Source organism: Tachypleus tridentatus, chromosome 13 (genome assembly GCF_004210375.1).
Source record: "Tachypleus tridentatus isolate NWPU-2018 chromosome 13, ASM421037v1, whole genome shotgun sequence".
In the NCBI taxonomy this organism is placed as follows: domain Eukaryota; kingdom Metazoa; phylum Arthropoda; class Merostomata; order Xiphosura; family Limulidae; genus Tachypleus; species Tachypleus tridentatus.
The window spans coordinates 90,900,997-90,924,088 of NC_134837.1; the positions used below are offsets into that span (position 1 = coordinate 90,900,997).

Consider the following 23,092-nt stretch of genomic DNA (forward strand, 5'->3'; position numbering starts at 1 on the left):
TACCCTAGAGAGGGCGATAAAATTTAATTGTGCTTGTTTATAAAACTCGAAAATGATAAAATTAGGTCACTGTAAATTGTAGTTGTCGTAAATGTGAGCTGGAATTAGTATGATATTTAGGATTACATATGTATTTCTTTCTTCTTTTTTTTTTGTAGTTCGAACTGTAATGTAGTTAAAATATGGAAGACTGAAAATTTCAGAAATTTCACGCCTTGATCCTTATGTTTGTTTCTTGTAGTAACGTAATTTATATATATAAATTTAGCGATTTATATTGGTTATCTGTATTGAATAGCCTGTCTTTAACAATAGTATTTCACTGAAATATAGTGAATGCATTTTTATTAACTCAAAACTTTGGCAAATTTCTCAGGCAGTAGTAATTATGCGAAATTTTCACAAAGTGCTTGTACAATGTGAAACTTCTAATAACTAAATAAGGAGCAAAATAATGTATAAAGGAGTGTGATATTTCCAGTTCAGTATGTGAATAGTAAAATAAAACTGAAATTAGAGGTTAAAATATGTGTAAATATAAAATTATTGAATACTGTTATTATGTTTGTAATCTGCCATTGTTGCTATAGAACTAGAAAATAAAGTTCAAGCAATTCATAGAGTCAAAGAGTGTACTGTAGTTGCATGTTTATTGTCATGATTAGTAGCCTATCAATCATCTAAGTATTATTATTTATTAGTGTCTTTAAATATACAATTAATACTAATTATTTACTAGTGTTATCTTGTTTTTGGCTGCTAATATATTGTTGTTTTCAAGTTCAAGGAAGTTCCAATATTATGAGAATAACTTTGTATTGGTAGTGGTCAGGAATCTATTTTGGTTTTTAATGGAAGTTTGGTGTATGATCCACTAAACTGGAGTCTTCTGTATAATAATTTTAGTCAATTATATTGAATGTTTTTGACTGAGAATGTTGTTAAATGGATGTATGAGTCTTCTTTTATTTTTGACATGTTTGTATCATGTAATTTTTTTTCTTTCCAATTTAATTTATGATCTTCTATGGATGATGGGCTTTTATAATTAAAGTGTATTTTCTACTCTTGTATTGTGACCCTGAATTTTAATTTTTGTTTGTTTTCTTTACATTGGAAATGTCATACATAAATGCCTGAATGCTAGCCTTTTAAGTCTAATTGTAAGAGTGATTATGGTAGGTAGTCATGGCATAAAATTTGACCCAAAGAGCATGCATGCTGGTTAACTTCTTACAGTCAGTTATAATATTAGACCTGTGTAATATTTTAAAAAGAACCTTTAGGATTAAGTAGTTGTAGGAATTAAGATAAAAAATTATAATCATTAAATATGTTTAAAGAAAGACTTTGTGAAAATATGGCATTTCAAGAAAAGTCATGTTTTGTTTTCAAAAACTACCCATAACTGTTCATATTGTTACTGAACGTCACTTAATGATATTGAAGACAACTTTTGAAAAAATGTTTGTTTCATTTTCCTACAACATACTTTAAATTTGATATGAAGAACTGCTGAAAAGAGACTTTTTTTACAGGAAGTTTCAACTGATGAGGAAGAAGAAGAAAGTCTTAATCTGATAATTTTTTTAAAGGTAGGAAGCTTTTTTTTTTCTTCATTGTTTCCATAAAGTAAAGAAGCTTACAACATGAGAAAGAACCAGTTTAGCATTATTTGCTTACAGGTGTCTGTTGGTAAATAATCTAATGCAATACATATCAACTATCATCACATACAGTTACATAATATATTTTGAATTTGTTGCATGTTTTAAACAAATTACTACTTATATTATGTACAATATTTCTTTTTAAAGGCTTAAACCACTATTACAAATCAGAACTTAATCAGTCACGTGAAGATGAATGTTTTTTACCTAACTGAGTTCATTTCACAACATGATTATTGTAAATTTGTTCATTTCAAAGAGGTGTGTAAGGTATTCCAAAATGCACATGTAATTATGGTGTTCAATATAAGAAAAACAACAGAATTAATGCAGCTGCTTATGTAAACTACTCATAGGTTATACTAGGAGTGCACAATAATTTTTGCTTGGAGGTTACTCCACCAATTGTGGTAAGTCATCGTGGGCTATATTTTGACCATACTAATTACATTGCATTAATATTGACTGTATAAACACCCTATTATGTCCTTTCACACAGTTTCCAGGAGTCATGGTAGGTAGGACAGAAATGTTAGGTGAGCTATATTTTGCTCACCCATGCCTCACACAGTTGCTAAGATTACACAAGTCTTTGTGTTGAACTAGTTGAGGCTAATGTTGACATTCTGGTACTAATCATGCATTGTCATAAATGTAATAATGATCATCTAATAAATAAAATGATTGAATTTTAGTTTTTCCAGCAAGATAGTGACTTTGAAGGCTTTACAAATGCAAAACCTAAAATAAATGTTGATTATAATCTAAACTTTTTTTTTTATATAGATTTATATAAAAATTTATAATTATTTATAGCCCCTATAAGGTGTACAATTGGAACATGTTTGGAAGTGTTGCAATGTTTTAAAATGGAAATGCTCAAGCATTTTCCTGGGACATTAGCATTTTAAAAATCAAGAATAGTATTTGGTTTGCCTTCATATGGACAATAAACTGACTGTATCCACATGTATATACTGTAACTTAATCCTCCATCAAGAATTAACGTGAAGCTTAAATATTTGCTGTCTGAATGTGCACCTTCAAAACAAGTTTATATGCTAATGAGTCACAAGAATATTTGACATTGACAGGGTCTGTAGTAAATCTAATTCCAATGGTAACCACTGCACATGGCACAATGGAATGTCTGCAGATTTGTACTGCTAGAAACTGGGTTTCAGTATCTTTTGAAGGGTGAGCACAGATTGCTTTTTATATAGCTTTGTGCTTAATAAGAAACAGCTGTATCAAATCTGTGATTTCTACATACTCTTAAAATAACTTTTTTCAAGATGTACACACACACACACACACACACACGTATCCCAATCATTTAGATTTGGGAAAAGTCAGATTTGGGAAATGCCTTGTTTTCAAGGCATTAATTATGTTTAAATAAGCACACTAATCACAGGTTCAGAAAGAGTTCAAGCATTGTACAGCATGCATTACATCAGGGGTCACCAAACTTTTTTCACAGGGGGCTAGATTACTTTGGGAATGAGAAGCTCGGGCCGAATGATCATTATGTTCAATACTCGTAAGCTAGAATGAAAGCTCTCTGTAAAAGACTTAACACTAAGTTTAGGATGCCACATTAGGCATGTGGGAGTAGCATGCAATACACACACATAGTAAAAGAACAAACAGAAATACAACCAACATTTTTATTTACCAAAAGGTTATCAAAGAAGGTGACATAAGCAAAAACAATTGTCACATTGCACATAGTGAGTACATATTTGAATTTCATTAAGCTGCAACAAAGTTAATGAGATTTATGAAATTTGTTATTAGAATTAGAATCATTAGAATTGCTTTCAAATATTCATCAGTCAATCTTGATCAATGTACCGACTTCATATACTTCATTTTTGAAAATGCTTGTTCACAGACATAAGTTGTTCCGAACACTGATGCCATACTAGATGCAAACTGCTTCAGTTTTGGAAAATCATCTTCAGGTATGCAGCTGTAAAATTCAATAAGTTTCCCCTCTCTGTGTTTTGCTTTCAACAAGTCATTTCCTTACAAATCGATGATCTCCAGCTTAAGTTCCACGTCATCAATGACACAATCAAAAGGATTCTGAACAAGGAGAATGTCACTTTCGATTCTGTCGAGATCCGAAAATTTCTAAAAAAAATGCTTATTTAAATCACCAATAATCTTTTTCTGAAACTCCAGGTTGACATCTGTGATTCCAGCATGAAACTCATTGAAACACTGAAAATGAGAGAGGTTTCCTCCTTCCAAATGTGCTTCAAACAATGACAGCTTTCTCCAAAATCATTTAATGATTCTATAGAGAACACAGACAAGGTTATTCTTCCCATGAATTTTCAAGTTCAATTCATTCATCTGGGATGTGATGTCAATCAAAAATGACAACTTTGACAACCAGGTTGGATCCGACAGAAGTGGATCAGCTCTATATTTCTTAATAAAAAAAATATATCTATTTCTCTTCTCAGCTTATAAAAATGAGACAAGACTTTACTGCAACTGAGCCACCTCACTGCCGTGTGATAAGGCAAGTCACAGAAATCCGAATCAATTTCTTCAAGAAACACTTTGAACTGGCGATGATTAAGTGCATGACCCCAAATGAAGTTCAATGCAGAAATGAGTGGTTTCAGTACGCGAGAAATATCTAAGTCTTTTCCACAGAGTGCTTGCTGATGTATGATGCAGTGTATGAACAGAGTGCTTGGGAGTTAAAGATCTTCCGTTTCCTGATCAGCCCCACCAGACCTTTCTTTACTCCAGCCATGGTTTTTCCTTCATTAACTGTTACACTTCTAAGCTGATTTCACTGAAGGTTATAGTCTTGCAAAGTTTTATGCACTTCCATGAAAATGTCTTCTCCAGTTGTTCTTCCATGCATGCTGCAAACTGATGCCAACTCTTCCGTGATCTGAAAGTCCAAATTAACTCCATGAATGAACACGAGAAGTTGTGACATACTCGAGAGATTAGCAGACTCATCCAGTGCCAGAGAATACCAAAGAAAGTTTCTAGCTTTTTGGCATATCTGTAATGTGATGTTCTCTCCAAGATTTTCTGCTCTCTGTACAATTGAAGTTGCTGAAAGATATTGTTTTTTTCAGGACACAGCTCATTTGCTGCTTCCATCGTACACTCTGATGAAGTTGCTGTCAGTAAAAGGATTTCCTCGCTCTGCCATCCTATACACTATTTTATACCTTGTACGAGTGATAGATTCATTTTCAGTAAACTTTCTCATGAAGAGATTCTTTTGAGATTCAAAAACGTCTTTCATGGATTCAAATTTCTCAGAACGGAACTTTCCTGAAATTTTCAAATATGTTGATAGATGTTTTGTTTCATAGTGACGCCGAAGATTGTACTCTTTCAAAACAGCAACACTTTCGGTGCATATCACACAAGTAACTTTCTGGTTTTTTGTTTCCTCAAAGAAGTACTTTTCTCCCCATTCTTCATTGAAAGCACGACACTCAGAGTCCACTTTTTTTTTAAAAGCAGCCATAATGATGGGTGAAAAAAAAAAACAGGATCTGAAAATGAAAAACACAGAACACTGTGAGAAAAGTATTGTTCTGGTCCAAGAACGCACAAACAAAATATATTGAAACTTACGTTTGCCATGACACTTACCTAAGAAAGTTACAAAAAGCTCATAACCTGACTACTAAGAGAAATGAGCTTGCTGAGCTGTAACCCTAGGCCACTAAATTTACAAGACGAGTCGATAGGATGAGGGTTAGGTCTGTATTTGTTTTCAAAATCCTAATGCTTTCATAGATACATGCTTCAATATGAATAAACGGGCAGCAAGGACGAAAGAAGGATTTTCCTATTGGTTAAAAATGTGCATGACAGCCTTGTTTCTTTTTATCATAACGTCTTGTGTTTGCCAGGTTAAAGCAACCATCGGTGTGATATATTTTGACAGTTGGATATTTGATTAAATGTCACTATTTCCAAGTGGCTAGCTGCTGGCGGGCCGGACATAATTACTTTAAGGGCCGTATCCGGCCCGCAGGCTGTAGTTTGGCGACCCCTGCATTACATGAATGTGATATGGTTCCAAGCCCTAATGTTTCAAGTAATACAAAGCCAAAAAGGTAATTATGCTACAGGTGAAGGAGATGCTTCTCATCCTTCAAATGAAGCCTAGATTAAGCAATCAGCAACTAGCTACTGAACATTTACATGCAGTGGAAGTAATTAACTTTATTTGAACTTTCATCTTCAAGTGTGGAATTTTGATGCCACCTTGATATAATTTATACTTAGGAGCAATAAATTTAATAAAGGTGGTCATAAGTTATTCCTTTCTTGTTGGCAAAAAACAGTGTTTACTCAGTACAAATTTGTACATCACACTGAATTTAAGAAGGCTAATAATAATGTATATTTACATGTCTATTAAAAATATATGATATGTTACAGATATGGGGATTAAGTGGCATGGAATTAATTGATACAGGTGAAACATTATTGACGTTTTTAACCGGTCAGCTTTTGGATTTGTCAAATAAGCATGATGTATTTCCTTAGTCAAATTGGACAAAAATGAAGATAAACCATTTTGGAGTTTAATGAAGTCCTAATTTTTGTGAAGTTATGACAGAACAGAGAAGTTTAAACCATGATTTATTTAATGCTTTTATGGATTTAATCATGGTAATATGCAAATATTGCAAAGAGCTATTGATAAGTTAAAGCCAACTAGCAAAAGAAGTCTAACCTAGTATTAAATGAATAATTGGAAATAAATAAATACTGAAACCAAAGTTTGATCAGAAATTCATGATTCACTTAATAAAATATGGTCTTTTAACAGTAGATTATAAGAAAGATGAACTTTGAATATATCTTGTCCAGTAAAAAAACACCGTTATTTCAGTCTACCAAATATGGATAAAATTACAAATTCTTTACTTTTTCACTATTGATGAGACTAACTTCAAATATTTTCTTAGCTGTCATCTCCTTGTTGACCTTACTGGAATATCAGCAGTAGTTCTCTATTGTGTGTCATATTTCAGCAGGTGTTATGAGTCCTGGTATTAGGTTAAAGACTCATTAGTACTAGTTATGGCAGATGGAGTGTGGTTGAAATAACCTGTTCGACCATGCTTTCACTATTATATTCTTAAAATAAGTATGCTGCTCATCTATTGTGAAGAAAATGCTTGAAATGTATAGCTTTGCAATTCTACAGTGTGAAATAGTTGGTACAAGTAAACTTGAAATTATAGTAATGGAGAAAATTCAGCAAAGAATAACCAGACTTACAAAGTGTCATTAAAAGAACTGTTTGCCATCTCTGTTACAGAAGATTTTATGCACTTATTTCAGTGTTTATCTTTGTATGTTAAGTAGACTCTTCAGTCTTCCAAGGAAATGTCTGCTAGGATTGGAGAGAGTGGTGATCCCATGGCTAGACCATCTGTTTGTAGAATTCCTTATTGTATTGGAAATATGTTGATTGTAGGCAAGTAGTTGTTAGTTCCATTATGACATCTATTTTCATATCTTTTTTCTGTGGTAGAAATGTCATTCTGCAGTTGTCTGGGATCACCACTCTCACCAATCCTAGCAGACATTTTCATGGAAGACTTGAAGAAAGAGCCCTTTCATCTACACCTATATAAACCAAGTTTCTACAGATGTTATGTCTATGACACATTCATTATTTGGCCCCACAGTCATGAACACTTATCAGCCTTTTTAGAACATCTCAATTCTGTAGACAAAATAATCCACCTCACTATGGAAATAGAGGAACAAAACAATCTATTGTTTTTTGACATACTCATCAGCAAATAAGCAAGACAAATCATCACAACTGTATATAGAAAACCCACCCACACGAACAGATACCAACACTTCCAGTCCTATCATCCAGCCTCGATAAAACGTTGTATAATCCAATGCCTAAACAAGAGAGCAGAAATCATTTGCGATAAAACATCCATCAAAGCAGAACTCCAAAAGATCATAGAGTTTTAAACAGAATGATTACATCATTCTCCTTCATCAAAAACTCCTTGAAGACGACCACAACAGAAAGAAAAGATCAGAAAGCCACTGCCACCATTTATCTACCATGCCTGCAACATTTCAGTGAAAAATGCATAGCCAAGAAATTCAACATAGAAGTCCAGTGGAAATCCTACAATACCTCAAGGTCCATTCTGGTAAAAACAAAACAGGCCTACGAAAGAGAATCTCAAAAACATCTATGAAATTCCGTGTTCCTACAACAAAACATACACTGGAGAAACAGGAAGAAAACTCGTGACAAGAATACACAAAACACAAAATTCAGTCATTGCAGAGCATGCCACATCAACTGGACACAGAAAACTGGGAAAAAAAACTGGAATCATCGATTAACAAATTCTGGAAGACAAGAAAAATTAAATATTAACATTATTAAGCCATCACTAAACAGAGATTCCAGATTAGAGGTGAGTAACCTGTGGCTGCCATTGGTTGAATCTATAGGAAATCTCTCATCCAATCAGAAACAATGATAATTTAGCTAATCATAACATGCTCTTCACAATCCACCAAGACATTTTAAAAGACTGACAACACCTTAAACACTCGCACACACCCTGACCTGAAGACGAAAGGTGGAAGATTTTTGAAGTGTTATCCTCTACATTTGTCTCCACAACAGAACAGGCAGTTGCTGTCCATTTTACAAAGTTTCATTGGGAATACTCTGCCTAAACAATCTATCAAATAATATGTATCAGTAGATTTGCTCAAGGTATTGATTGGTGAGTAATATTAAACCTCTTACCAAGTTGATGTAAGTGAAGTAACAACCTGGACACAAAGAGAAATAAAAAAAATGAACAGTCATTTTTATGGCACAAATACAGCGTGTTTTCTTGTAGTTCTAATTACAGTGGACAATTTTAGCTGAAACCATATGCTACATTTAGACTGACTAGATGACAGAATAGTTCCAGACTGACTAATTACAAAATTCCTCAGTTCACAAGAGACCTTGCATTTATCCCGAGTGGCAGTGCTATCCTTGTGGCTGGTCATTCTCAATACAACATAAATGTTTGCTGTGATTTGTAGATAACACCTGTACAGATGTTGAAGGATGCTACTGTTGACATAATTACACAGCTTGTCATATTAAGCTGTATTTTACCAAGGTGATAGTAGGTGTTTGAGAACAACACAATTTTCTTGATCATGTGTTGTATGAAACTACCACATATTTGGAACAAAAATGTATTCATAGTAGATATACATGTAATAGTATAAGATGCAAGTATGTGGTATATTCATATACTATATAAAGTTACATACGAAAATAAGATTTCCTTTTTGCTGATCTTTAGGATGACTGAATCAGCCTCCAAAGTTCTGACAGATCCAAAAGTGTCTAAAGCACCTGTAGATATTAACATAGATAGCATCGTTGTGGATATTTCTTTTCATCCAGCCAGGGATGCAATTGCAGCAGGCACCATTGATGGAGAAGTAAAAATGTAATTATATTATTCTTCCTGTCATCTAAAATAGATTTTAGTTACATATGGTAGACTTTATTTGTTATATATTTGGATATGTATGTATTATCTGATTAGCATACGATATTGACATTAGTTTAATATATGTCATTAATTTTTAATCTACCTGACCAATAAGATTGGGAAGGCTACAGGGAAGGCTTTATCTGTACATTTGTTTATCCATATGTAAATATCTACTTTTCACACAGTAACAGTTTTAAACAACAGTTCTTAATCAAACTTCATGAATCACTTACCTTGTGAATAACCTTATTGATTTTGTGGTTAAAAAAGCAAATTTCAAGCTCACTATGCTAATGCACAGAAATTTTGTTTCCATACAAAAGTCAACCATAGAATGTATAAAAACACACAACTTAGTGAACCAAATTGCACAAATACTTTTCTGTGCAAGAGATATAACACCAAAGATTATTAAATTTCACAGTGTGGTGCTTGTTCCTTAAGTCCAATCAGGTGTGTGAAACAGTGGTTAGAAGTACATTATGAATGAATGAGACCACCATGTTTTGCATCAAATTGTGTTTTTTAAAGTGGAACCTAATAAGTGGAACATCACTTATGGACTTGCAGATGTTCTACTGTTGGAACCACATATTATTAAACCACTTTTTGTTTTTTTCTAGAGGTGTTACTTTTTTTTGTCCAACTTCCATTTGTAAAATGAATCTTAAAGTGTACTGGAATTGTTTAACCATTGTTAAAGTAAAATAAACTATAAGCTAATCATAATTCTGTGTTGATTTTGTGATCAATGTTTCTCATAAAATTTCCATTAATCTTTCTTAATATTATATAATAGTGGACCATAAGCCAGTTCATGTGCACCATTTAAAGTCACTTAAATAAAAACAAATGGAATTTAATATGATTCCTAGAAAGTTGATAAATGTTATCACAATGAGTGTTCTGCTTAAGTCCAAAAGTGGTCATTATAATTACTGATATGTAGTAATGTGGTATGTAACTGCCAAAAATGAGGAATAGATTCTCTTAAATACTTGCAAACTTCCAGATTAATCCTATTGCGACCAGTTTAGTGCATACCTGCATGTGAAATTTATGTAAAAATGATAATTCTAATTTAACATCAATAATTTTAACTCAGACATGATTGTACTTGTGTTGGTTCATTTTTCCATCTGTTTTGCAAATAGGCCCAACGTGGCCAGGTGGTTAAGGTGCTTGGCTCGTAATCTGAGAGTCATGGGTTCAAATCCCTGTCGCACCAAACGTGCTTGCTCTTTCAGCCATAGGTGTGTTATAATGTTGCACTCAATTCCACTATTTGTTGGTAAAAAGAGTTGGCAGAGGGTGGTGATGACTAGCTGCCTTTCCTCTAGTCTTACACTGCTAAATTAGGGATGACAAGCACAGAAAGATAGCCCTCGTGTAGCTTTATGCGAAATTTAAAAACAAACAAATATTTTGTAAATATCTCTTATTGTTTCAGCTGAAAATATACTCTCACACTGCCTTCCTCATGCTTCATGGTAAGTATAACCTATGCGTTGAACCATATATTTCAAACATGGACTCATCCATCCATAACACCCTTTTCCAGTCATCCAGTGCAGTCCTGCTTATGTACTTTTAAGCAAACTTCAGTCTCTTGACAAGATCTAAGTAAAGGTTCATTAACTGCTACATGATCACTTTATATTCTAATTGAGTCTTGATATTGTAGATCTGTTTTCTGCTTCTTTTTTTTCCTATTTTGAAATGTACCTCAGTATTGCAATCTAGGGTGCTTCTAACAGTGCTTAAGGAGCAACTCAAGTCTACAGCAATTTCTCAGAGTCCAACCAGAATGATGTAAAGCTTTTATGCAATCTCCATGCTCTACTGACAGTTCTCTCTGCTTTTTGGGCAGTGGAAAGACAACAGAACTGTATATATAATCTTAAATACTTCTTTTATTAAGATTTATTGAGGGAGTGCTATTAAATTGATTTCTTCTAGCACATACTGGTACCATATGATAGTTATTAGCTAGGATCTTTCTATGTAGTTAAGACACTGCATAGGATACCATGACAGCTTAGGATCCAAATTCAATCAGTCTATTCATTCAAACGGAACTCTTATGGCATGCCCTTGGTGCAAGTATATGTGAATTATAAAGCGTAAGTATTCTCACCTGGCTTATTCAGTTGTCAACAGGGATCAGTGAGGTATTATCATAGAGTTGAAATTTACAGACTGTAATGACATGTAAAATTAGTCCCATAAAGTGGAAAGAATGATAAAATTTATAATCTTGTCCTAACACTTTTGCACAGTAATGTAAGTGATGGCAAAATATTCCAATGTTTCAAATCTTTATTTATTTATTTTTCATTTTATTATACTCAAAGAATTTAAGTAAATAAAAGTACTTATTTGTAATTGAAAAGAAAGTGTATATATTAAATATGAAATTATCTCAACTGAAAATGTTAGTAAAAATAATGCTAGTTAGCTTAAACATAATGTGAAAGGTCATGTAATAGGTTAATGGATATATTTTTCACTTCTTAGTAACTCTTTTACAAGTTGTAACCAAAATGCAGAATGCAGCATCAAAGGAAATAATTTATATAATTCTAATCAACAACTAAAGAAAATTATTTTACAACAAAAGGAAGTGTTTTATAATGTTTCTTTCAACATATCTCACAATGAACATTTTTGAAATTTCATTGTAAAAAAAAAAAAAAAGTCAATGGTAAATCAATTTTTATATTAGGTTTTGAACAGAAATTAGATTATTTAATAAGTGTTCATTGATTTTCATGCAATTTGGTTAATTATTTTCACTCTGAGGATTTAAAAAATCATAACAGAACTCCAAAATCTTACTGGTCCAGAAATGAATTAACTGCTTTCCTATTTTCTTTTCATGTTGAAGATACTCTTATTCAGTACATGCTACAAACCATGAGTTAATGACTTTGGACCACCATAAAAAGTCCTGCAGAGCTTTGTGCTTTTCTGAAGATGGTACTCTGCTCTTCTCAGCTTCAAAGGATAAATCTTTACAAGTTGTGGATATGAACACGGGATCTGTCACTAGTAAAATGATGAATGCTCATAAGTAAGGAAAAATAACATTTTTTCCTAGGTAAACTAAGCAGCAGTCCTTTATTGCTGTTAAGAGTAATTGGTTTGGTGATGGCTTGTAAAGTAATTTTGGTAGTGCTGGAAATTCATTCTTTATTTTGTATAAACAAGTAGTTATAGCATTGCACTTTTTAAACACTTTTTTCCAATTTGTTTATTTACATCTTGTATGACAAAAATTCTAATGTTTAAATGTAAGATGCTTCATCCTGTTGATTTACCTTTCAGATTGTGGTTGAAATTTTAGGGTTACTGACAATTAATTGTGTAAGATAATTATTCAGCAATATTACAGTTATCTAAGTATCTGATTTAGCAATCCAGACCTACTATAGAGGTTTGTGTATATTGTATTACAAGAATATTCAATATATAAGTAAGCAAGTCGCTTGAAAATGACACTTGTATAAGAATTTGGTGGAAAGAAATGTATCAAAACTATATTTTGACATTGTTCTGCATTTTGTTGGTGTGATGCCACTGTAAAGTGATTGCTTTTATGAAACACTTCTCTCGAATGCAAAATATTCATACAGTCCAATCATAAAGATATTTCCAGGTCATGATTTTAGAATTTCCAAGATGGAGATATCCCCCTGTAATTAATGGTATTTGAAAATAAAGGAATATGTATCAACTTAGGGTACTTGGACCTTCAAAAAAGAGAACTTCAAAAAAATGGAACCCAGTCATGATAACAAGACTGACATCTTGTAATAGGTGAGAAACTATGAGAACAACAGTCACTGGCAAAAACTGTGCACGAAGAAATAGTACACATGATAGTCAAGAAGGATCTACACTTTGGAAATCAGAACAAGTTGTGTGTACAGAAGTCACCTCCATGATGTATGTTCAACCATCAAATATCTCAAGCAGTGTGAAAATAGCTGTTATTCTGTATGAAGTCATGTTTGTATGCATTTATGTGCAATCAGACACTTGAAAATGGGCACAGGGTAATTATCACTGACCATTAGATGAATTATGTAAAACTAACTAGGAGAGTTGATATGCTTTGGACATGATACTTGTATTTAAGTCATTTCCAATGAATATTGTGACAGAGCTGGTGTCAAGATTCACGGCAGTCTGATACAGCACGAACATATAGTAGTACAACATGAAACTCCAGAATTATTTTAGTATTAGTCTTCAACCTGTGTGTGAGAGAGCTGTTTCAGCACTTTTCACACAAAGGTTTGTAAGCCCATTAGTTTTAACATTTTGAATATAATTTTAAATGAATACTCTTATTGTAATATATCATTTAAAAAATATGATGTAAATTTAATAAAGTTGATGTGAATCAATACTTCACAACCTGCAGAATGTTTCATTGGAAGAAGTTAAATTATACTTTCCAAGAAATCATTTTGCATCCAGATTTAAATCTAATATGCTAAGAAAGTAATAAATACTGGGATTAATATGATAAAAATGAAACTAGAAAAAACAAGAAATGCAATCGATTTGATGATTGTATAAATTATGGAGTTATTTTGTCACTTTTAGTTTATAACAGGTACATAAAAGCAACTTTACATTTAATACTTACACAGCTAAAAATTTGAGTTTCAGTTGTGATATTAACAGTATTAATGTGTATTATCCATTTTTTTTGTTCCTTTATACTGTGAAGACAAGTATTTTTCAGTTTCATTGCTCAGAAGCTTTCATTATGAAATTTTGTATGTTCAATAGTTTTAATATTTTCAATAGGAATTTAAATCTAGTTTACTATATAATTCCATGTAGTAAATATGAAACAAATTTAGTTGGTCTGAATACTTCATACATTATGTACTTTTGCAATTTAAAATTAAAAGTTTCTAAGAAACAAAATATATAATAAATGTTGAAAAATTATATGCTGAAAATGTAATAAGTGGGGGTTTCATATAATCAAAATAAAGACTGAAATACGTAACATTTGTTCTTTGTTTATCAAAAACAGCTTTACAAGCAATAAAAATTTCCAGCTGTGTGTTGTTAATATCACATTTTTATGTACAATGTTTCATATATATGCTCATGGCAACTAAAGAAACTCCACATACAGTATGGAGTGGATATACTTCTAATTTTTTCTCAAATATTCCATAAAGACTGTTCTTTTACAGTAATACAACGTTATTATTAAATTTTAACATTTCTTTTTAAATTTCTGTGGTACATAGTAAACAGTTTGTTAAAATTTTCACACAAGAATTAGCTATCTTATTTGTCTTTTCAATACCAGAAGTCCAATTTACAGCTTATTGGTGATAGACAATTATCTTATTGCTACAGGCGATGACGATGGTTATTTCAAGGTAAGGTACATACTTGTAAGTTTCAATGATTCTGAAATGTGAACTTTAGATTTCAATTTGCAAAGAGGTCATACAGGTTTTTTTTTTAATTCTTAGCAAAAAAAGTTAATGTAATGGTAAAGATAATTCATTTGATCCTGCAAAGACTTTGATTCTAAGTTTTCTACATTAAGATGTAGTTCGTTTTTGGTACATACTTTCAAGTAGTAATTATAGATCATTATTTCTCATCTGATAACTTGCTGCTTTTTCTCAAGTCATGGGTCTTGTGCTTTGTGGAACACTCTTTTCAAGAAGAAATTACTTTTGTCAAATTTACATTTTTGTAAAATTCTTGCATTATTGTGTTATACTTCAGAAGTATATCTACAAGGCTTTCCAAGGAATGTTCCAGAATTGAAGTAGTAATATGTAAAATGCTCATTTAAATAGTTTCATTTATGTACATTTTCAATACCTTTTAAAAATAATTTGAAATGCATGTTTTTCATAGATTTGCTGTTATAATTTTTATTTTCTTTGTCTAAATAGTAAACTAAACTAGGGAACTTTTTTTATGGTTTAAGAATCTTTAGCAAAGTATTTTTTGAGCAAGTAATTGCCTGAAGAGATTGTGGGCAGGTAACTTGTAGAAGTTTAATAAATAATTTGCTTTTATCAGATATTTATATTATAGTTTTAAAAATAATTTTAACATTATTTTTCAAGCTATGGGATTATCGTCGTGAGACAGCCATCATGGAAGCTAAGAATAGTGAAGAATTTATTAGTGATCTAACCACAAATTCTGAGAAAAAAGTAGTCCTTGCCACTAGGTATATGCTCATTTTAACCATCTGAAAACTGTGTACGATTTTAAACTCCTCTCTGTATATGTCTCAAACTTTAGCTGAATTATGTTCAAAATTTAATTTAACAACTTTGTTATTGATCTATTTTTATTAAATTACCATTATGTTTAAAATAAAAATTATCTTGCACTTTAGCTATTCAGAGCAAGTGCAAATAACTACAATAAATAAAAAGAAATTATTATAAAAAGATCAATTTAAATATTTTATTTACTTGAAACTACGTGCCTTTAGGAAAGCTCCTGTAGATTCTTAAACAATTTCATCTACTAGTTTTATTTTTGGAACTATATATGACAAGAGTTGTTAGTCACTCACAATGAATGGATGTGCCAAATGTTTAAACACAGGTTGCACGTATATTTAATGATTATACATATTCTTAGAAAACAATGTGACATTATAGAAAGAAATGTTGTTGGTACACAGATAATGTGTTTGAGGAAAACTAATCTTTAGTCAATTTGTTTATAATCTGTTACCAGTTTTCATGTAGTTATTTCTTTTGTAAATGCAGTATATTATATTGTTTTTATCCCATTGGTTATTTGCCTTACAAAATAAATACCTCTACCATTTACAGTAAATGTAATTTTTGTTACCATTCTAAAGAATACTTGTTACTATTAAATACATTTTTGGCAACTTTTGTCAGGACCAAATACCATATGAAAAATTTTCAACAGGAGTAAATCATATGTTATATTGATAAAGAAAGGAGAAAATATAGGCTGTATATCTTGTATCTTATGTATAATCAGCAGAGCAAACAAGTTACACCCAGCAAAAGCATGAGGATCTAGGGTCACTCCTATTGTAAATTTTTCATACTGCATTCGGTCTTTGAGTTGCCAAAAATTTATTTAATAGTGACAAGTATTCTTTAAATTGGTAACATTGGACATTATGCCTTTTACTATAAAGGCACCATGTTGAATGGAAATACTTATTTTGTAAAGCAATTAACCAATGAGAAATTAAAAACAGTATTACGTATATTAGCAAAAGAAAACACTAAGTGAAAATTGGTAATAGATTATAAACAAATTGGAATTAAGATTGGTTTTTCTAGGATACATTATTTAAAACTGTACTTTCCCACAAGTTGCCACTGAGATTGTGAAAAACAATGCTAAGAAATACATTGAACAATAATTAACCAACTTAACAAGTTGTTATTCATTTGCTTGGGTGATTGACAAGACCTATTGAAGATTTTATTAAAAAAAACAGCTCTAGTCAGTGTGTACAGCTTCTCCCCTTGTAAGTTAAACTAAGTGAAAAAAAAAAAGGCAAAAGGAACGACTTTATTAAAACAAAATAGAATATTTAACTGCCACAGACTGTGTAAGATTTAAAAATGAACCCAGTGTCTAAAATTAATTTAAACCATAAATTTACTTTTACGTTAAGCAGTTTAGCTGTTTTGTGTATCAGCTGATATTTATTTGAAGCATAAAAAGTAACCATACTTATAAATTTTATCGTTTTAAGTAGCGTTTTGCAAATTTGATCTAATGCTATGGAAATGTAACAATTTGTAGGCTTAATTTAAATTCATCTTGATCATAAAGTTAGCTTTAGATATAAAACAATTGAAATTTACAAAAGTAATGTCAAATATCTTTGTAGATTGCTAAGATACTGAATAACTTGGACTCTTTCCTTTCTATCTGTGAAACTGTGGTTTTCCTTCAAGGGTTGTCTTTACCTAAAGGAAACGTTTTTATCTTTATTAATGTGTTTAACAAGAAACTTGCATGAAAATGTTAATATTTGAAATTTGTCAAAGAAATTTTAAACTCTGCAATTTAACAAAATTATTTAAATATTTATAAACTTTCTTAAGTGTTTTTGTAGCAGAAAAGTGTTATGCATTTATTATTTGTGACATGCACAGTAATTAATGTTTATTCAAAAAATGCATGTATGTAGAGAGTGATCTTAGTAATTATTATTTCTATTTTTTGTAGTGGTGAAGGTACTCTGACAGCATTCAACATTCGTGCTAAACGTATGGAACTTCAATCAGAATTATTTGAATCTGAGTTCTTGTCCATGGCTGTAGTTAAGGTAAACATAAAAGACAGAACCATGACTTTTGGTTTGCTCAGGACAGTTGTCTGAAGATTCTGAACAACTTTAGGGCTGATATGTGATATAAGTACAAAACTCAATTTTGTAATATTTTGAATCTTTATCAGGGTAAACATATTTTAAGAAGTTAAAAAGTCAAGGAAAATTAAAATCTTATTATAGGCTAAATTGAAAATTTCTTGGTAATATAGTTAACCCCTTTCTATGAAAAATGCAATTGCAAATCACTTTACATTTATGCAAAAATCCACCATGAGTAGTGGAATTGATTTACTATAGAATGTTATTTTGTTTTTTGTTCTATAAATATAAGTAACAGCTGTAGCAACAAAGCTTAACTGTTCGTATGATTAAATTCAAGTTTGTGAACTTTCTTCAAAGGTGAGTTGTAAGCTTATAAACATTTATGCTTTGTTTATCAAATCAGTTCACTCTTTCTGAAAAAAGCTAACGACTTTTTACAACATTTGCTGTCACTATTTAGATCCATGGCTAAAATGATTAAATTTGTACGTAGTACTCTTGCATGTGAGAGTAGAAGCTACTTAGACAATAAGGCAGCTGATTAACATCGAGTACTTGAGACATTTGTACGAGATGGAGGTAAACATATTGTTGCCAAAGATGCAGTGTTGTTCTAACATAGCAAAGAATGTTAGATGATAATTTAAAGTATAATTCATGTCTCTGAAACTGCAGAAAACTAGACTACACTGACTGTCAATTTTGTGCTTAGCTGAAGTTTAACAAGGCTGGGTAACAATCATGTATGGAATGAAGTGTGTTCAAAAGCCAACATAATACTTGTAGAGTCTTAAAAATTCCACTGTGAAAGACTTCTTACTCAAGCTTGTGTGGAACAGTGCTGACAATCTCCTGAGACCCAATCTACTTGAATAGTTGTCACAAAAACAGGAACTAAAAAAAAAGTTATTATATATGTATATAGATTACTTTTTACAAACAAGTTCATAAAGTTATTTTTCTTAAAAGAAAGAACAGTAAATAAAGAAGTAAAGTAAATAATTATCTCCTGAGTAACAAACGTTGCACTTGTTGCTTCTTGCAGTAGGTTGCTAAGCCTTTTCAAAATTTCCTGTATGGAAGATGTGAAACAAAACTTTCTTAGGTTTTATATATACATTTGGAATAACCAAAAGTCGTAAATAAGTATATTAACACTATGGAATTTTACTGTAATTTAACAAGCTAGTAACTAAGCTGTATTTTGTCAAAACAAATATGTAATTTCAGTCAGACTAAAAACACAACCTACCTGCTTTAAAAAGAACAAAACAGCTTCCAAGCATTCTAAAATAGCTGAGAAAGCAAATAGGGGGACATTCTGAGCTATTCATTTATTATTCACTTCATATATTAAAGAAGTGCATTTAAGGGTCCATTTCCCAAATTAAAAAGTGAGTAGGGCCATTGTGTTTGATTCAGTTAGTAAGTTGCATCTCAATAAACAGAAAAGATAGGAGGTTCTTACTTTATTTTCTAGATTATAATTATCAATATCTAATTGTTTTTTGTAGCATAAATTTTTAAATTAAAAAGTAACTAATATATAATACTAAAACTTGAATTATAATGTATAATTTGATACCAAACTTATTGGCATAAATTTGTAAAAAAGTAAGTCCATAAAATTTTGAAAGCAAGCAAATAAACATGATGACATGGCATTTGATCCATGACCTGTCATGATAATATTAAAGAAAGAAGAGAAAGTGAAAGTGTACATGGTATGCACAAAGGTTGTTGAATATTAACAATCATTCTGCAATAGCTTAAGTCATTATAGAAATAATCACAAAGTATGTTGTAAAGTAAAATACATGTTTTAATTCTGGATGCTGATAATATCCTGTGCAAGTAGAAATTGGTCAGTGATATTCTACATGGTATTTTTCAAACTGTACAGACCCATCCCCCCCACTTGCTATAATATAAAACTTATTTTATACTGTTATTGAGTATTGCACTAATTTATGATCTTTAGTTCTTGATTTATAGAAATAAAATGAATTTGAGTAGACTTGTACCTATTTCAGTTCACATCTTGCATGAAGTGTCAGATACAGCTATCTTATCTGAGCTGAAGTCTAATTTTTCTTCCCAAGGTGAAAGTTGAGAAAAAACCAAATTTAGAAACCATAAGCCAGTGATAACTTCTATTTATTGCACACTTAAAGATTTGGCTGTCTACCTGGAAACACCCAAGGCTGTTACCCTTCTCGAGTTCAGCAGCTTTACAACTATTACGTAAGACTTGCCTCGTGATGTAAAACAAGTTATTTTTTCAAGTTGTGAATCAAACATTTGCAGATACACTAGAAATTTTTTTTAAGTATTAGGATAATTCACAGTTTGCCATGCCTTTCTTGGAGACTAATCACGTTTTCAATCCCCACTCAATTTGTTTCTTGTTTTCCATGGCAGGACAAAATTAGAAGCAGTTATACCAGGGTTTAGGGATGTACTGAAATATAAGTTACAGCTGTACTGCAAAACATTTGTCCCTGATGCCATAAGAAATATATAAACGAATGTGCGTAACATTTAGACATCTGCAACTAACAGGAATTCAAGTCTGGCTGCACTAGTTTTGAAGTACATGAACTGTTACAAATTCAACAAATGTTGAAAGAAATGTCTGTCTCTACAACCTCATAGTGACTGATTGATACCAGAGATTTTTGAAGAAATCATGAGAGTACTCTGTCTCTTCTGTTGCAATGTAATAGCATCAGACACACTGTTCAGCATTGTAAAACTAAAAACCTTTTATTTTACTATTTCTTTAACTCAGTTTTATTTAGAATCAACACAGTTTGAAAGAATTAAGCAAAATACTTGCATGAGTGTTTCTGGATACAGTTGCTTGCTGTAAAACTGCATAAAGGAGATAATTTATTTTGCTTATATTCCATCAATCTCTTGATTTTGAACTTGTAAATGTAGAAGAACAATGTTTTTAACTATATTTTAAGATTAAACTTTAGAACTTGAAAATAGATTCATTAGAATTTGTTTTAAAAAAGTGTGTACAAGAAATATGATAGCAAAGAAATATGTAGAGTTGTGATGTATAATTTTTCCTAGTGTTTCAAAAGTCTAAATATATAATTTATGGTTTTATTGCAGAAATGAATACAATTGATATAGAAAGAATTGTACTTTTCAACAAACATTTTTTTTTCCTGCTAAGCATCTGGAGTACTTTTATTTTACAGCAAAATCACATACAATATAGATATAATCTAAAACACTATTCAGAATCCTTCTGAATCTCATGGTTGAAATATACAGTACCCAGTAATCTTTATCTTCATGTTATGACAGGAAATTTGTCCATTATTGCAACATACTTTGCAGTCCATATTTGACCCTGTCTGTGATTCATTTTGACACTTGCATATCACAAATTGCAATATAATTGTTATTGTAAATGTTATTCTTGTACCAAAATTTCAAGTACTTTGAATAGAAATATGCAAATGGATTTTTACGATTTAAAATCCAATTATATATTATATTTTTGTGATTAATGTTAATCAAGGATTTTATTAACCTTTTCACTGAAAATACTGGTTCCAAGTCAAATTATGATGCTGATGTCCAAGGTATTTGTGCAACCCAAATATGAGATTGTCCTAATTATCAATAAGGTGTAATATGGATAGAAAAATACATTACATGAGTTGGCCTTGTAGAGAAAAGCACTGATTGTACATTAGCATTTTTTAATATAAGCATTCATAGATGTACTATATGTAATACTAAAATACTTTTTATAGAATAGTCTATTGAAAATTTTTGTCAAGAATTGAACAATTTGATGCAGTATTTTTCATTTCTAAATTCTACAAACCTGTGCTGTAATAACCACATTGATACACTGCTCTGCACATTTGTCTAATTACTACACAAATTATTTTGAGTTGCTACTATCCAAAACATTTTTTAAACAAATTACTCTCTGCATTAATTTGTCCTGAATATGATGATAGATAGGAATGATAATTTGTGATATAGCCAAGCATTTTATGCGGACTTGTGTGTGATATACAGTATTTTTGTATGATCAGTTTTATTTTGTTTTTTTTAAGAATGAGAATAAAGTAGCTGTTGGAACAGGTGAGGGTGCAATAAATATATTCAACTGGGGAGAATGGGGAAACATCAGCGATCGCTTTCCAGGCCATCCTATGTCTATAGATAGTATGGTTGCCATTAGTGATGATATAATTTGTACTGGTTCAATGGATGGAGTCATCAGGTATGTGTTAGTAATAAAAAAAACAAAAAACTTTTAGTTAAAATTAAAGTTTTAGTGACTTATTTGTATGTTATGTATACTTACATGGCAAGTTTCAAAGTCTAATTTTTGCAATGCAAAAATCAAACCATAAGGTAGTAACTGTAATAACTATATCATTAATTTAAAGTAAATTATAGATTTTAAAATGGCTGGTATGGGTAGAGAAGGCACTAGAGGAGCAAACAATGTTTCGACCTGTTTTTTGTGAACCTGACGATGATTGATGAAGGTTAAACTTTGTTTGCTCCTCTAGTGTCTTCTCTACCCATACCCGCCATTTTTAAATGTATAGTTTTCTCTACAAGTGGGTTTTCTCATCATCACGGATTAATTTAAAGAAAATCTATGATGCAGATACGTCTTGTTTGTTTCTTCCACAGAGCTGTTCATGTTCTTCCCAATCGATTTTTGGGTATAGTAGGCAATCATGATGAATTTCCTGTTGAAAACATGAGTCTTTCAAAAGATGGAAAATTACTTGCTAGCTGTTCTCATGACCAGAAAATTAAATTTTGGAATATTTCATGTCTCGATGATATAGAAGAGGATCCAAATGTTAAGCCAAAACATAAAAATAAAAAGAAGAAACTTGCTTCTACTAGACAAGCAGATTTCTTTGCTGGACTAGCTGACTAGTATTTGTACAGTGTGATTATTCTTTCTTTAATAAAAAAATTAAATTTTTAATACAAAAAGTAATGAGAAGTAAGTTTTAGTCTGTTAATTTTTGTTGAAAGAAGTAAATTTGTATCACATCTGTACCGCTCTGATTTTTTTTGTGCATTGTATATAAAATTTCATATGCAAAATCTACAATTACTACTTCACATCTATGACATCAGTTACACAAATATAATATGGTAAAAGATTGATATTATAGTATTTAGTCTTAAGTGTCTAGTATGATGACATCCTATCAAATGGAATTATCGTTTAATTACATTTCAACATGTATTCATGTTCAACGTATTTTCAGTTAGATATAAACATTGTAAACACGTTAGATGAAATTATATGGAAGTTTGTTTCAAGTGATACTGTTGTCATAAGATGAAATTTAAAATAAACAACACAGATAGATATATTCTTGTCAGACAATAAAAGCTGTTCATGTAGGAGAACATAACCAGTTTATTACCAAATGAATTGAGTTGTATATGATTTTTCT

General features: G+C 31.2%; 1 protein-coding gene across 4 annotated transcripts; it reads left to right on the top strand.

The window, feature by feature from the left end:
- Positions 1–22,619, top strand: LOC143236232 (WD repeat-containing protein 55). Of its 4 annotated transcripts, none has more exons than XM_076474510.1 (9): positions 1–93; positions 1,539–1,595; positions 9,038–9,187; positions 12,123–12,308; positions 14,577–14,649; positions 15,358–15,464; positions 17,474–17,573; positions 21,713–21,882; positions 22,305–22,619. In XM_076474510.1, exons 3-9 carry the CDS (start codon positions 9,039–9,041, stop codon positions 22,558–22,560), a joined length of 1,041 nt encoding a protein of 346 aa, XP_076330625.1. In that variant the 5' UTR covers positions 1–93; positions 1,539–1,595; position 9,038; the 3' UTR covers positions 22,561–22,619. The 4 variants fall into 4 exon arrangements, with proteins under 4 accessions (XP_076330625.1, XP_076330626.1, XP_076330623.1 ...); XM_076474511.1 differs by having other exon boundaries at positions 24–107; XM_076474508.1 differs by having other exon boundaries at positions 26–226.
- The last annotated feature ends 473 nt before the right edge of the window (positions 22,620–23,092 follow it).